The 13,071-nt window shown below is 40.7% G+C and overlaps 1 protein-coding gene across 2 annotated transcripts in view; it reads left to right on the top strand.

Annotated features, from left to right (window-relative positions):
- CRACD (capping protein inhibiting regulator of actin dynamics) overlaps nt 1-13,071 on the top strand; it is a 327,835-nt gene that overhangs the window by 271,712 nt on the left and 43,052 nt on the right. For both annotated transcript variants that reach the window (XM_078678163.1, XM_078678162.1), the window contains exons 5-6: nt 362-430; nt 9,893-10,072. In XM_078678163.1, the coding sequence (XP_078534289.1) occupies nt 362-430; nt 9,893-10,072 (249 nt within the window). The remainder of the gene's footprint in view (nt 1-361; nt 431-9,892; nt 10,073-13,071) is intronic.

Genomic DNA, 13,071 nt, shown 5'->3' with positions numbered 1-13,071 from the left:
TTGTATTTCAATTTTGGCAAACGTGTTTATACTGAAGTTCGGTTTAACACAGACGTACCATATTCAGAATGGTACAAATGGTTTGCTATCTCAACTATAAAATTAACAATGATACAGCCATTTGCCTGTGGTCATGCGTACACTTCCCCTTGTCACATATATGTATACATAAACAATGTTAATCTAGGGTCTTGCTTGACAAATCATATTACTTTACAAAAAAACATTTTAGAAATGCAAGTTGTGTCCCCGAAGCTAAAGAAGTCTGAAACATTTCAGAAAGGTGCCTGTGACTGAACTTTGTCAGCACTCTGTAGAGTGGGAACTTTCTAATAAATACACAAACCTATTTGTTTTCCAGACCATCGATTCTCCAGATGCCGTTAGTCCTTCGCGTCTACCAGGTGCATGGGCAGATGAGGAAAGAAAGGTAAACCACAAGTAACACTTACAAACTATGTCATATCTTTTATTGATTTCCTAGCTTTATCTTGCAGCTCTGACTTGCTTTTATAGAGCTACAGTTTGTCAAAATGCTCGATAGTATTCCACAAAGTTTGTCTAGGCAGATTGTGCATGAGCATGCAACAATGTAATTGAAGCAAAGATCTGCTTTAATGGTTATAAAATGATCTACTTCTTTGTGTGGTATTAAATATTCTTCACTTCTTTTCTCTCCCTCCCCCCACCCACAGAGAAGGTCGTCACTGTGTAGTTATAGTTAGGACCCAGTTACCATAGGGAAGTAGATTTCTAGGGGTTTGCTAATAACTTAACGCAAATCGACAAATCATCAAGAAACTTTAGCGGAAAATAAGTTCAACCACCTCAGCTCCTTCTTTGAAAGTTTGGAGTAATCCATCAAGCAGGGGGAAAGTAGAAAAAAAGGGGGATCCCAAAACACTATTTCCGCATTGCAATTTCCAAAGGTAATGTTAGACACAGCTAAGTCAAACCGGCTAAACCAAATAACACCAGATTTGGCAGAAAACTAGTTCTTTACACAGAAAGTGTGTTTTTGTGATACAGTGTAAATTCATTTTGTAGCTTTTGAGAAACGAAGGCTCAAAATGTAATGTTATCTCTACGGTTGGATTCGCGGGATTCCAGCAGGAATGCAACTTCAAATAATAGAGCAATCTGGCAGTTTACCATTGGCTGCCTCACTCCCACGGGAGCAAGAAGCTGCAGTAAGTGCTGCGGGCACTCAAGCTCAGATTGGCTGGCCGGAACACGAAGAGAAATGTTGCGGTCACCATTACAGGACCCAACACTTAGTTTTTGTATCTTGAAAATGGAAAAAAATAAGTAAAGTGTAAAGGGGCAGTGTAGGGGATACTCTGACCACCTGGACCTTTTGGGGGTGCAAATTGTTTTTTAAAATAATATAAGGTTGTGGTGCTTTAATTCCGCGGGAGTCAGCACGCCCCTATGGTCCTGAGAGAGTCTCGCTGGAGCACAGGGTGCAGGTTGGCACTCATAAGAATCCAGAGGAATAGGAAAACCATTTTTAATTTTAAAAAAGGGGGCATGGTTAGAAATGCGAAGGAATAGGGATGGGGAGAAAAATATGTAATCTGTATGTTCTAATTGAACTTGACTCCTAATATGATGCTAAATGTAACCTGCATTGTGGGAACGTATGAATAACAGTGAATTTGTCTGTCAGTGGTGGTTTGGCAGCATGTGGTCAGTTTGGCATGTGGGGGAGGTTAGCCACCCGTAGTTGGTTGGGCGCAGGGCCGAGCTTGTGCCCTTGCCATGCACTGCTTATACCCTCACATATTATATCTTTAATTACATATTTTATGACATCATTGATAACATCACTGATAACATTTGAAATTACATCATTGATGACAACCCTATGCATGGCGAGGGAGCAAGTTATAGTTACTTTAGTTAACTAGAACTGGTGAATTTCAGTGTTTTTCTTTAGTTAAACATGTTACATTTAAACTGTCACTTTAACCTTTGGATATATATCTATAACAATAACAATAATGCACCGAGTTGTAAGAAGATCAATTTGACCCCTACATAGACACAGGGATAACAATCCTTGAGATTCTATCTGAAAGAGGCACCATGTCCTGCATGGAGAAGCCATGTACCCTAACATCGCTATTTATCAGGGTGTGGAGATTTGAAGAAGACATTATTCAGAAGAGCTCCTTGAAGCTGAAGATCTAGTTGCTCAAATATGTGCTATCCATGAAACAATCAAGTTGGCATCAACACTGTTGACAATAAAACAATTGCAGCTCAGTACTCTGTCATTTCAAAGTATTGTCCTTATTTTCATTGGCTGGGTACATTCTTGTCCTGTGTGCCAGCCTCAAGATGCCCAATGCAGATAAAACTAGTGTTCAACTCATTATGTTTTAGTAAAGTGGAATCAGAAGAACCTGATAGACGGAAAGGTTAAGTCCACAGCATCATTCTATTCTGGAGATCAGAGACAGCAGTTTGTCACATGTAGGTAGGGACATTGCAAGTTTCTCCAAATAGTTATTCACCAATAGTAGCTCCAGTATTCTTCAGCATCTCCAAAATAGCCAATGAGGAGCAGTCACTGTATTTATCTGAGATCCAAGCGTCGTGCTTTGAACTCTAGGAACTTCAGCTACCACCTGGAATATTTTCATTTTTTTCAAGCACATATGGAGGCTTTCAGAAGACCACAACACTTATGGGACATCAATTGAGACTAATTTTCCCTTGAGAGACTTCACATAGACTTCAGCAGACTAACTAACGTGGAGAGACTGCGGAGCTGATTGAAGATATTGCATTCTACTTCAAATTCTTGTAAGGATGCTCTTGCTTGAAACATTTTCTCCATCTCAAGGCGTTTTCAAGCACCTGCCTAATCAAACATTGGTCTGTCATAAAACCTGTGCCCAACAGTCCCCCGATTTAATGGGATAACCTCTTAGCCCGTCCAGAGCCTTGAATTATATACTGTCAATACTCCATATTGGCACATTACCCCAGTAACAGACTTCATGGGCCTCTGGAGAAAATCGGGCCCAGATGCTAATCTTTAAAAGTTCTGTTTAATTTTCTCCGTATGAGTGGCATAATCTTAGTCTGTGGCTCTCGAAATCCCTGGAAATCGAATTTCTGGCCTGCCGAGTTGGGAACACCTCACCCACCATCCTCCTCAGCCAAGAGTCTTGGGGTTACAATAATTAGCGACCTCTCATTGAATTCCCAGATCAGGATGGTAGTCTCCACCTGCTTTTTCCAACTTCAGAAGATCAGGGAAGTTTGCAGATTCCTCACCAGGTTGTCTTATCTCTGGTTATCTCTCATTTTGATTATGCTAATTCACTCTAATGCGGCCTCCCAATGTACTTAACAAAGAGATTACAGCTGGTGCAAAATCAGGCAGCCGAGATGGCAACACGCCACTCCTCTAATGAGGAAATTACACAGACTCCAGTAACTCAATGTGTGCATTTAAAATCGGGTGTCTCATCTTTAAATCTATTCATGGCATCTATTCATGGCATGTGCCAAGAATTCGGTTCTACCCTTAGTCAGCGGTATAGTCCCATCCGCAGGTTTTCCCACTTGAGCATCCAGGTTATCCCTACCTACAAACGGTAGAGACTAGGTTGCTCTAGGTCTTGGCTCCTCATTTTTGGAACGCTCTTCCATCCAACATCAGAGCTTCTACAAGTTACCCTCTATTCAGGAGAATCTTAAAAACTTGCCTGTTTTCCCAGACGTATGAATGACATAACAAGCAGCAGGCTATTCCTATACTTGGTGCCAAGAAACCCTCTGGTGTATGAGCGCTTTATAAATATTGTCCCTGTCCAGACATGATCTGCCAGTGACCCTCTTTTCACACCCATACACAGCTCCCCTTAGGCAGCATGCATCCTGTCTGCGGCAAAACTTTGTGATGGCACCAGGGAGAGGGCTACATTGAGCTAGACAGTGCACTCACAATAATTGCTTTCAATACACATGAAACCCAGTGATGTGGCATTCAATAGACCAACAAACCCATTTATTAGCATAACATACACACATGAAGATTGCCTTAATGTCACCTGTGGGAGACTGCCCCTAGCTATTATACCCTTTCAAAATTGTCTGAGGAAGCTCCACATTGGCTGCCACTGTTGAACTGGGCACCGCTTCAGCCACCTATGTATTGCAAGCTGGTTTGATCTTTGTCTAAGGCATAGTTGCCCCTGGACATTCTACTTGATACCCTTATCAAAGCTTACTTGCATGCCAACCATAAGTTGTCAATGTCCTAAACTTACACTGCTTCTATCCTCATAAAACAAACTCTGCAAGGGTGTCCTGCTGCCTAACATAGCTGCTTTCAAAATACTTTCTGTGTTCCTTAGATTCCACTTTAAAATTCTTTTGATGGCTGTCAAAAATGATCACACCATCAGTCCGTTCACTCTTGGACATTTATTTGACAAAGATGCCAAGGAAAGAGTACCTTTTGTGATAGGAATTATTAGCTCTATATAAAATGAAAATCATCATCATCATCATCACATCATCCTTTTGAACAATTTCTGCTTGAGATGAAAGGTATAATATACAGCTGGTTCTTGGAGATGGAAACCAATATGCAGATGCAAAGAGGGAAGTACAAGGCCATGCAACAATCACAAACTGTGCAGCCATCAGGTATGAGGTCTGACAAATAACTGTACCCTATCAAAATATCTGACCACAAAACTGTATGCTTTGCTACTGGCTTTACCTCACATATGCACAGCCACCCACTTTGGAAATTACATTAAGAATTTGAGGTTTCTGCCCAGGATCCTTTGGCTCATTATCTAGGTCATTCGTTGGTGCACCATTTGATTCAAAAGATGGCCCCATAACTCTATCACTGCCAGGTCATCACTGGACTTTCACTCTCCATAAGACAACTGAACTAAATTTTCCAGAAACTGATCCCATGCCACTGATCCTCCATTATCCTTCGTGAAAACCGGGGGGGGGGGCAGATTTATTATGGGCTTGTGCTGCCCTTGAGCCCTGAGAATCGTTTCAAGGCTAGCCCTTAAATGGGATTTCATAAGCCACACAAGCCAACTTGCGTGACTCTGTGTAGTTTAGTACATCCAAAGTAACACAAGGCAGCACATTTTGCTGCCTTGCATTACCCTGTTGCAGGGATGCGGTATAAGGGTGGACCATTCACATTCTTATGATCCAACCATGGATTTTGGTACATTCTCAGATTTACAAAGAGTTGTAAACCTGGGAAGGCATCAAAATGGTACGCCTCCCTGGCCCAGGTGTAACAAAAAGAAATATCTTTATTTCTCATAATTACTTCTGTTTTATGTGTGAGTCATTCCACGTCACGCATACAAATATGAAAACGCCCTTAAATATTGTTTTTATGCAGATAAACACACAGTGCAAGGAGGCATCAGGAAGTCACCATATTTTTGTAAATACATTGCATTTCTAATGTCTTCCTTTCATGCAGTGCTGCCCAGCAATTTGCCTTTCTGCACTGCATTGCGTGAAATGTTATTAATACTGCATCGCCTGAAGTGTTTTAGTAGCTGAGATGGATATTTCCTAGGCCAGCAGGCACAAGAAGAGGCATTGCAATTGCATGACCGTGATCACAAAGTTAGACTACCTAATCAGCTGTACTCAGAGGGTAAACATTGTTTATCACTAATCCGGAACACCACATGTCATTACAACACGGTTGTTACACCGACCGTGTTGTTACAATGCATGCGATTCTCCGAAAGTTAGAAAAACAACTTTCTCCAGGGGTCAGAAGGAGTTGGATTTAAAATGCAACACCTTCCCTACTGTTGCACAGACTGGAGTTGGAATAGTAAATTATACTATTCCAACATCCAGCGCCCCCCCCGGAGCAAGTCGTTGTTCAGACTTGTGTTGTAATGGCATGTTTTGTTACAACACAGTCTTCGTAGTGACCGTGTTGTAATGGCACACGTTAAAAAAGCATGCGAGGTAACGTGGCATATTCCTCAGATAATGCTTGACTGCTTCTACAACCTCATCATTTGTCCAGTAGGAGGTGTGAACCTGGCTTCTCAAAAGGCCCATATTAATGACAAAAATTTGTCAGTCCTTTATTTTACTCCACCTGGTTGGGAACCCATTTGCAGCCTCTTAGGCCTTGTGAGCATCTGCAGCAGCCTTAGTCGTGGCTGTGACTTCATATGCTTCACAGCTATGAAATGTTCTTTAAAGGACCACTGTATGTCCTTGCTTTTATACCCCTCGAATGTTCTGAGGTTCTGGAGTGGAGTCAATTTTACACTACCCACATGCAGTCCACTTGCAAGTATTTGCCAAAAAAGAAACCCACATCTTAGCACATAGATTTCAAACATACCAGGGGAAGTTGGAGAGCTTACAGCATACCTGCCTATGAGAGTAGAGTCAATACCCGTGACCCTCGCTTTACACAGTTGTATGTTTGTACATTGACTGCTAGTTCAACACCTGCGGTGGGCGAGTTCCCAGATCATCACCTTTATTTTTTATTAATTTAAGTTACCCTTACCCTACTTTTATTAATTTAACCCTATTTTTAGGCTTTCCTGTTTTCAGTTTCTATTTTTGGTAAATTCTGGTGGGGTTTTTTCAGTGTTTTCAATATCTTAAAAAACAGTTGTTATCAGTGGTTACACATTTTCGCTCCACTGAAAACAACCGAAAAAGTTTTTTCCCGGTGTTTATGGAACGTTTTGCTTTTATTATTGCTTGCTTTCTGCACTGAAAGAACATGGTATATAGACAGTGTACTTATAGTGTAAATGAGGTCCAAATAGATTTTTGCTAATTAATCTTATTGTAGTACACCATACAATACTTCTTCAGTGAGTCTTTGGGTCATGTGCGCTCGCTCTTTCCTTCCCATGTAATCTTCTGTGAAAAGGCCCTCTCAGCATTTATAGCCCCTTGGGCTGAAAACCATCAGCTAAGGGACACAGTTGTGATGACTCTTTCTTTGATGCCACATAAAGCACGAAAGGATAAATATTTGCGTTTTAGTTCCTGTGCATAAGAAAACAGTGCACCAGAATGGACTAAAAAGTCAATAGCATCCCTCATTAACTCTGAACACGGTAAGGATGCTTTCAGTATACCATCTAACAAGTGGCAAGGATCTCCTACAGGGAATCACTTCAGCTCGGGTATCAATTTTGACAGGTCATCACACAACATTTTTATATACGTAGCTGAATCACTGCAAATACAAACAATATCACTCCAATCTTTGTTGAACTTGGAAAGAACCTTTTTTTGCAAAGCATTACAAGAGACACTGCGTTAAATGTTTTCCAAAAGTCTGGTGTCATGTTTTCACCACTATCCCAGATACTTGGTGATATATATATACTTGTCACTATACCTTGCATTGAATGTTTAAAGCCTGAGGTGTTGGCAATTCACCTACTATCAATACTGACCAACTAGAAAATATGGTCTGATGTATTAAGGGGTTTTACCCATTCTCTGTGGGTAAATGTGATGACACATATTAGAAAAGATTTTTATGAAACCAGCCATTTTACCTATCCGTGAAAGAACAAAATGCAGCCAAAATATCAAAGATGAGTTTGATATTTTCTGATTCTCTTCAGTTTATAAAATAATTAAACTAGACCTAAAACATGAACTAAACCCTGCATCTTTAGACCAAAGGCCACAAAACTGAAAAAAGTAAAAGGAAGAAGAAACAATATTTTAGTGGCATCCCTAAAGAACAAAACTCAAGCAGAATAATGTTAGCCAGTCTTCCTTACTGCTAGCTTGTATAACAAAGTTACATTGTATTGACACCTTCGGGAAGAAAAAAATGACTCTTTCACTCTCTTTTTCCTTTCTTTGAAAGGAATTTAGTTTGTGGTTGTGCAGGTGTTTTTTCAGTGTTTATATGTTTTCACTGGTGAGGGCTATTTATCTTTCAGTGGGGTTTTATCAGTTATTATAGGTTTACACCTAAAACCCCACAGCCTACCTATTTTATATAACTTTTCTTCGACGATGTAACAGTGCTGACCTAGTGGTGGCAATGTAATCGAGTGTAGAATTTAGCACACTGCTGGTTCAAAAGAAGTGGGCATGACTATTACCAAACACATTCTGTAGAGCAAACAAGACGAATCCTATCTAAGTTGAGGATATTTGCGAAGACCCAGTGTTTGCAACTAGCATTTATTTTTTTATGGAGACATGGCAAACTTTTTTCTTCTAGTTAAATATTTCATAGTTATTTAATTGACCAATCGGATTGCATAAGTACAGCATATCCGCTGCCAAATGCCTTTATTGTGTTATTATTATTATGGCAGTAGCGCCATACGCCATTACGGAGTGTCCTCGTGCTGAATCCCATTCAGAAGGCCGAGATCATGAAGAGTATAAAAGATAGAGATTCTAGGTAGCTGCATTTTTCCTAAACAACCAAGTTTTGAGTTGCTTCCTAAAAGCTGCTTCTAATGGTTCTTGTCTGAGGTAAACAACTGGTAGAGTGTTACACCTCTTAGCTGCCACGTACCTAAAACAGGTGCATCTGAAACATTTCTTATTGAATTTGAGAATGCAGACCAGTCCTGTTCTAGTTGATCTCAGGCTGCGCTTGGGGTGGTAGGAGTATATCATGGGACGTAGATATTTCAGGCCCTGTAGTATGCTGTGGACATAGCATAGGGTTTTAATGGAGAATCTCCAAAGCGATGCCAGTTGGGACAATTCTATGGATGTTTAAGAGCGTCGGATCAGCTGCATTTTGCACCCGCTGGAGCATATGTATGCTCCTTTTTGGTGCCCCCAGACAGAGGACATTGCAATAATCCAACCTAGATGTTACAAACTCCTGTACCACTGTCTTCCTAGCATCATCCAGGATGAGTCCTAAGATTTTTTTCAACATTTTAAAAATCCAGAAACAGGTGCCTGTAAGAGCTGTAATCTGGTCAGAGAAGGAGTCAATCCAGACTTCCAGATTTTTAACTTTCTGACTCAGGAAAGGTGGAGATCCCAACAGGCTGGGCCATCATCTCGAGGACCAGATGGAGGGTTGGTAGGATCACTAGGATGAGTGTTTTTATGGCATTAAGCCTAAGGCAGCTTTGTTTCATCCAATTTGCCATGTCCTCCTGGCAGAGTTTGAAATCCTCAGCCGCTTTGCCATTGTCCGGGGCCAGGGTAAGAATCAGCTGTGTGTCATCTGCATATGACACTGTCTGCACCTCATGTTTGTTCAGTAGATCTGCTAGAGGAAGCATATATAGATTGAAAAGGGTCGGGCTCAAGGCGGAACCTTGAGGTACCCCCTGTTACAGATATTGAATAGACGAGACATAAAGTTGCAGAGTAGTTTGAAAGGTACAGTCTTCCAGAAAGCTTGCCTTCCAACCCAGATCCAAGCCTCCAATGCCAGCATGGTGCTGTCATGTAGCAGACCATGGGAGACCGTATTTATTCTTAGTCAGGGAAACATTTGTTTTTGTAATCTTTGACTCATTAGTCAATCTTGGGCTTTTGGTGTGCATTGGAGAGTGGGGATTTCAGAACCTATCTCAGCAATTGGTCAGACGTTTTAACAATCACTGGCATGAAAAGTCAAAAAGTATTTCACCTCTTAGGTGCCCTATTTTTAAATAAAACATCTTGTTACATAATATCTATAGAAATTGCTTCCTACAATTTTCTTAGGTATGTTATTGCTTCTTTCTAACTATAAAATAAAGAAACGAGTTAAAGTGGAACAAACAGGTAAATATTTTATTCGGTTTTCATTCATGTATTGAGTCCTACTCATGATGTTTTCTTTTCAAATCAACGGGGTACACTAGTCAAGCCATCTCATGATGTTTTATTTCCAAATCAACAGGGTACACCAGTCAAGCCATCTCGCTCAAAGAGACCCATTACTGGTTCCAGCACAATTCAATCCATAAATCTGGATGCAGTTCCTCGCGCTGTGGCTCGCCTAGACAATAGCGCTGCTAAACACAAGCTTTCAGTGAAACCGAAAAATCAGAGGCAGTCGAAGAAACACAAATTGGCAAAGGTATTTGATTTTTTTGGTCTTTCCTGTCCAGAAATATAAAGCATACTTAGCAATGCATACAGTGGTTTCACAGAACATCATGGAGCACTTGCATAATTTCACTTAGGTGACTGCCTCGCAGGCATAGAGAGGTCATAGGCATGCGGGAGCTGCAATACATACCTGATTGAATGGGACTGTACAGTAAATTATTTTGTCATAATTGTCATGTTATGCAACTCCAGAAAAACTCCCACCCAGCCTACAATAAGAAAAATCAACATCCAGGTTAAAACACACACCGTCGAGTCACCACCTGTCCTCATAGTCTACTGAGAATAGGTCTTTGAGTCATATACAAAAAGTAAGCAAGCAAAACAAATTTTGCTATGATTCCGTCTCTCTGAAGGATCAGTAATGGAAGCACCCGGGAAACATCCTTTATAACGAAACTTTCACAACGCGGTACCATTACCACGCGGGTTTTACAACGCAAGTCGTTACAACGACTTGCGCTGGAGGGCGCTGTAGGATAGGGAATAGTTTAATTTACTATCCAACACCTTCCCTACTATCCAGGGGGACTGGAGTTGGAATAGTAAATTAAACTATTCACTATCCAGCGCCCCCCAATGCAAGCCGTTGTAACGACTTGCATTGTAAAACCTGCGTGGTAACGGTACGCGTTGTGAAAGCACGCGTTGTACCGTCATACATCCGAAGCACCCAAGCCCCATTTCCCATGCAACATCAGATTTCCCCTCACACTATAGCTGTCACAAAGTGACTTCTGCAACATCTGTGACTTTTTCCTAACCTTCGGGCTGTTGACGGTGCACACATTGCCATCAAGAAATATTAAGGCACTAGTTTATACTTCAATCCTAAACCACCCGTTAGCCTAATTATCCAGTTGGTATGTGATTCTAAACAATACTCAGTTGGATAGTCTAAATACTTTCCATGTTTCTGGTATGATGCAACATTCTGGATCTTTGAATGATTTCAAAGTCACAGGTAACCCAAAAGTATCTTGCTTTTTGATCAGGCCACACCCATTCCACACCTCATCTCTACATTGTATTACATCTTCTAGTGACAGTATCCCTCTCTCTTACACAGGCAGCACAGAATGTTTCCTGTAAGAAAGTGGATTATTAATTGGGGTGCATGTGAGTCCACCAAATGGAATAAGACTACTAATGTTGCAGAGATTCTACACATACAAAGAACTATGCGCAGGATGATGGGCCCTTGTTGTAAAGAGGTTAAGCCTTCCTACCGCCTTAGTGCACACGACCGATTAGCTAGAGTGTCTCACTCGCTCTCCTACTCACAAATGGAGATTATTAACACCCCAGAACACAGCACTCCCGGATCTCTCAGGAATCGCGGTAACAAGACACACATTTTCGCTCACATTCTCGTACTTTTCCACAATAAGATCAGACCTAAACACGAAAATAATTGAAAATATTTATTTTAACTAACGTGCTCTAAAATGCAATATACAAGCCACCACCAGCAGCAAAATGCATAATATCAATACAGTTAGCATTGCAGCAAGGTCATAAAGGGAGATATCATTTTATAAAGACAGTGGATAAAGGACTAGAAGGCCTGACCACCCTCCCCTTGGTAAGCAGAAGTATTACTATATAATAGAAGATCTCTGGGCTTTGTCAGCAGACCCATGCCATAGGACATAGATCATATTTCTACATCACTGGTGCATGTTGCTTTTCTCCCTGGAAAGGTCCCAAGTGTGTGTGCATTCCCATAATTATATCAAAGTACGATCCTCCAGCAGAAACCGCTGTGCTGGTATGTGTTGTCTAAGTGCTAGGGCCGGGCCAGAACAGAATAACAAGAGTCAGTGTTTATCGACCTTGCTCACTATGGTCAGACTTAACTCCAGGAACAAGCAGAGAATGAGCATCGCAGAGAGTTCTCATGTGAAAGGCGTAAACAGAGTTTTGCAAAATAAAGGCATGCAGTGTTGTGCACAAAAGCAGCTTCATGGCTACCAGGCTCATGCTAACTTAAAGATGTTGATAATGTCTCTAGTAACCATGTGACACCCTCCCCTTGGCCAGGTCGTAGTGCATAAACAAACAGGTGCCAAAGATAAGCAGAGCCAAATTGCATTATGTTATATTGAAATAGATCCAATCAAAAGAAATGGGGCAAATTTGAAACAATTTTTTTTTTTATACATATATAGTCAGTTTAGTCAAAAAAATCCAAAAGATTACTTGCACCGTGGAATGGAAGGCGCTCCAAAAGGGCATCATTGGCATTACGAAAAGCGAGAGATGCCATCCAATTGAGCAGAGTGAATGACAATTCATGATCTTTGTAATCCAATGCATCCAGCAGCCGTATAGGACAACTTGCGTGATATTCAATAAAACTTTCCTGCAAGAGGTGATGTGTGGCCACACAGGTATCACAACATGCCAACACTCCACGTGCAGCCGCACGCATCATTCAGGCGTCACCATAACAGTCCTGGTCATAGGCCAAGGGACCCACCAACAGATCATAATCCGGCTCAGCGCCTGATGTGGTGGAGATAACAAGAACAGAGAGGTTCCTAGAGGAATTATTTCTTATTATTCAATAAGTTAGATACTTGTCATAAAAAATGAACAATCTTCAAATGAATAACTGGAGATTATAATTATATAATCATTGATTTTATATCAGCAATTTAAGAGATTTTACATAAACATCGGTGAATATCCAGATGATAATTCATGAACTAGCAACAAAAAACTGCTACTTAAATTTTTGTATGAGCAGTGATAACAGACACTTTTGCGTATTGTATAGACAATATATACAGATTATGTCCTATATACATTGATTATTAACTATATACATATATTTACAATACATAGTCAAATAATATTCAGCAAAACAGTGTCAATGTGTCGACGTTTCGGTCTCAGGATTCAAAATTAAATGAGACCATCCTCAGGACCAATGCTGCACCATGAATCTATAATACAATAACC

This window comes from Lissotriton helveticus, chromosome 2_2 (assembly GCF_964261635.1).
Source record: "Lissotriton helveticus chromosome 2_2, aLisHel1.1, whole genome shotgun sequence".
Lineage (NCBI taxonomy): Eukaryota > Metazoa > Chordata > Amphibia > Caudata > Salamandridae > Lissotriton > Lissotriton helveticus.
This window is presented reverse-complemented; position numbering and strand designations above follow the sequence as displayed.